Source organism: Pteropus alecto, unplaced genomic scaffold, assembly GCF_000325575.1.
Source record: "Pteropus alecto unplaced genomic scaffold, ASM32557v1 scaffold113, whole genome shotgun sequence".
Lineage (NCBI taxonomy): Eukaryota > Metazoa > Chordata > Mammalia > Chiroptera > Pteropodidae > Pteropus > Pteropus alecto.
Genome location: NW_006433949.1, coordinates 6,323,532 through 6,327,328, shown reverse-complemented (window position 1 = coordinate 6,327,328; position 3,797 = coordinate 6,323,532). Strand labels below are relative to the sequence as shown.

At 53.4% G+C, this 3,797-nt stretch overlaps 1 protein-coding gene across 2 annotated transcripts in view; it reads right to left on the bottom strand.

Moving 5' to 3' along the window:
- Window positions 1-1,836, bottom strand: part of HNF1A (HNF1 homeobox A) — a 16,852-nt gene extending 15,016 nt beyond the window's left edge. For both annotated transcript variants that reach the window (XM_025044526.1, XM_025044527.1), the window contains exon 1: window positions 1,462-1,836. In XM_025044526.1, coding sequence (XP_024900294.1) covers window positions 1,462-1,787 — 326 coding nt within the window. In that variant the 5' untranslated portion in view covers window positions 1,788-1,836. The remainder of the gene's footprint in view (window positions 1-1,461) is intronic.
- Window positions 1,837-3,797: the final 1,961 nt, after the last annotated feature.

The following is a 3,797-nucleotide window of genomic DNA, read 5'->3' as shown; positions in this document are numbered from 1 at the left end:
TGATCAAGAGGCCCCACCCAGCCAGGTAAGAAAGGCCCTTGGCATCATCGGCTCCCACTCCCACCTGAAAACCCCCATTTCCATCTGGGGTCCTCAGCAGATCTGGCCCAGCCCCACCCTATCCCAGTTGCCCTTTGCCTGGGTCTGCCATGCCTGACTCTTTGCCCCTCCCCTGCAGCCCAGCGGGGCCCTTTGCCCTCCTCTTCCTGCCAAGTCAGGGGGCCTCTCTGCTCCCCTGCCGCCTGCCCCCTGCCCCGGGGCCCTCACAAGGCCTAGCAGACCCTGAGGCTCTGTCTCCCTGAGGCGGGGATTCAACCCTCCCCCACCCCAAGCTGGAATCAGGACCTTGGACAGAAAAGAGATGATCCCCTGGAGAACTCTGGGACTCTTCTTCAGACACCCCAGTCACCCTCAGCTGACTGCTGGCCCCTAGTCAAGGCGATTGAGAGCACTAAACAGAGTGGGTGTGGAGTCCCTGCTGGGTGGCCTTAGTCAAACTATTTCCCTTCTCTGGGCCTCAGAGATAAATCTGTGAAACAGAGTTATCCATAGCTTCCTCCCAGAATTCATCTGAACATCATCCAAAATTATACATGTGAAACCTCAGCACAATGCCTGGCTGTTAGGATGAAGGTGAAGGGAGCTTTGGGAAGGGGCAATTCTTGTAGTACCAGGTCCTCGTTTTCTCACCCCTACCCCTGAACTCCCCATCCCCCACCCCTGCTGGGCGGGAGGTTCATTGGCTCAGGCTTCCCCAGGCCACCATCCCTACAAGTTAATGATCACAGGCCTTATCAGAGCCTTTTGCCGTTTATAAATTTATAAAACAAAAGAGAAATAATAAAGCCCATGGGTAATTAGTAACCAGGTTAGGTCTCCTGAGGAGAGGGGAGGCATCGGGCTCAACCCACCCAGTTTTCTGGGAGATGGGGAGCCAGATAGTGGATGGGGGTACACAACGGGAGCCCTCTAATGGCAACTGCTGTGAGGTGGGGGACCTGAGGCTGCGTTGGAAAGGAGAGCAGCTCCCCAAGACTCCATCGCCTGCAGGTAAGAAAGGCCTGAGACCCTGCTTGAGACACTGGGTGGCAAGGGGAGCCTCCAGAACCCCAGCCTTGGTCCCCACTCTATCCAATGGTGCTTCCTGGCCCCAGAGTCTGCAGTCTGTGCGCTTAGCAGGGAAGTTAGGGTTTGGGGCATAGAAATGGTCATGATGGCTAAAAATTTCCACCACCCTCTGGCACTTGAATTGTAAAGTCTTCTGCTTTTTCCCATCTTGGAGCTCCCCTGGGACATATGGCCGCTTCCCAAGCACTGGGCTGGAAGCCTTGGCTCACGGAGACTCGGAACTCCACAGAGGGCCAGGTGGGGGGCTTGAGGGTCCGAGCAGAGATCCCCCCCGAGCTCTCACGGGCCCTGTTCCCCTTTCGTTGGAGCTAGGGACAGAGAAAGGGTCCTTACTGCAGCAGGCTCTCCACCACGGCTTTCTGGTGGGCCGCCTCCTCGGGGCTGAGGTTCTCCAGCTCCTTAAGGATGGGCGGTGTGAAGTCTTCTCCATCGTCATCCGTCTCGTCCTCGGAGCCCCTCGTCTCCCCCAGCCCATTGGGCAGCTCGGCCAGCTCCCCTCGACCGCCGCCGCAGGACTCCCCCTTGTCTAGGGGGCCATCTCCAGCAAGCAGGTAGGGCCCCGGCTCACCCAACGCCTGGATCAGTGCCTCTTTGCTCAGGCCCGACTCGAGCAGGGCCGCTAGGAGCTCCATCTGCAGTGGGCTCAGTTTAGAAACCATGGCTCCACTACCGCAGGGCCACGCGGCCCAGGGCCACCAAGCTGGCCACCTCCCCCACCGCGTGGGCTGTCTACTTGCCGGCCGGCCAGCAGGCAGGTACAAACCAGGATCCTTGCACCCACGGCCCCCCCAAGCCCCACTAGCCAAGCCCTGTGGGCACCCCCAACCCCCAACCCTCGCCCCAGCAGCCAGTGAATCAGGGCCCCTGCCCGCTCTGTTTACATTGGTGCTGGGGAAATTCTCCAAGGTTCATATTTATCCGTGTGCTTAGCGAAGGGACTGAACTTTGGACTTCAGCCCTGCAAAGTGCAGGCCTCATGGCAGCACAGAGGGACGGCAAGCCATGGCCTTCAATGGGAGTGGGCAGAGCAGAGAGGGGGAGGCGGCGGTGAGGGGCCCCGGGGCAGCTGGGCTGGAAGGTGCTGGGAGCCAAGGAGGCCTTCGGGTGAGCGGCATTGGTGTCCCACCCCAAAAACTTTGTAGGGGAAACAGGCTGAGGCAGGAGAGCAAAAACAGGTTTCCCTGGGGAAAAGAAGCAACAAGGGGATGGGCCAGCTCTCCTCAAGAGCAGGGCAAAGTCACCTCCATTTTAGGACCTGCCCCTCTAGGCCCGACATCAGGCCTCCCTGGAGGAAAAGCCATTGACTTTGAGTCTACCGTGTGCCAAGGACTGTGCCAGGTCTGTAACAGGGGTCATTGCTTCATTGTCTCCTCCTATCACCCACGAGTAGGTACAGGAATTATCCCCATTTTCCAGAGGAGGAAACTGAGGCTCGAGGTTCCGAGAGGATAAGAATTTGCCCAAAGTCACACAGCTAACAAGGGATAATACTTTTGGGGTGGGAATAGGGCGAGGCCAGTCAGGTACTTGACTCCGGTGCATATTTAAAGGAGGCCCCCAAAAACTCAGTAATCACGAAAAATAATATTTTTATGCAATATCTTTAAAAATTGAAATGAATGCAAAACCCCCCAAAATGAAAAACATGTCCAAAAAAAAAAAAAAAAAGTCCATACAAAAACTTGCATGTGACTGTTCATAACAGCGTTATTCACAATAGCCAAAAAGTGGAAAAAACATATCCATCAATAGATGAATGGATAAATAAAATGTGGTCTATCTATGCAATGGTATATTATTTGCCCCTAGAAAAGAATGAAGTGCTGATACAACATGGATGGACCACTGAAGACACTATGCTAAGTCAAAGAAGTCAGACACAAAAGGTTGCATATTATATGAGTTCATTTATATGAAATGTCCAGAAGAGGCAAATCCACAGAAACAGAAAGTAGATTTGTGGTTGCCAGGAGCAACTGGAGAATGGGGAGTGGCTGCTTAATAGATAGGGTTGTTTTTTTTTTTGAGGATGATGGAAATGTTCTAAAATTGATTGGGTAATATTATACAACTCTGAATATACCTAAAAAAAATCACTGAATTGTGTACTTTAAAAGGGCGAATTTTTTAAGGGTGAATTTTATGGCGTATGAATCAAAATATATTCTTAATTAACGCAAAAAATCTGTGATGAACAAAGTAACAAAATTTTAAATAAGGATAGGCTCTCACCCTCGTTCACCTCCCCCTAATCCCAGCTCTGGGCAAGAACTCACACCCCTACCCTCCTTTTCCCTCCTCAAGTCAGAGCCTTGACAAAATTCCTGCAGTGCATCCCCTGGGGGTGGCCCTAAGCCCCCAGAAAAAGGGGTGTATACAGGAGTAGGTGCTGAGGGGCTGCTCCCCAGGCTGGGGCATTTCCAGGGGGCCTGCATCACTCAGGGGTCTGCAGAGCCTGGGTCATGCTCGGCCATGGAGGAAGGCCACGAAACCCTCCCTGCAGCTAGGCCAGCAGAGAGGAAAGGGGGCTGGTTAACAATGATAATGGAGCTCCCAGCCCTTTCAGCTGGCTCAAATCCACCTTCTCAGTCTGTCCACTCCCATGTCTCGTGCTCCAGTACCACTTACCCTGAATTACGTCTTCATTTTTGCACTTGTTTACCTTCTAA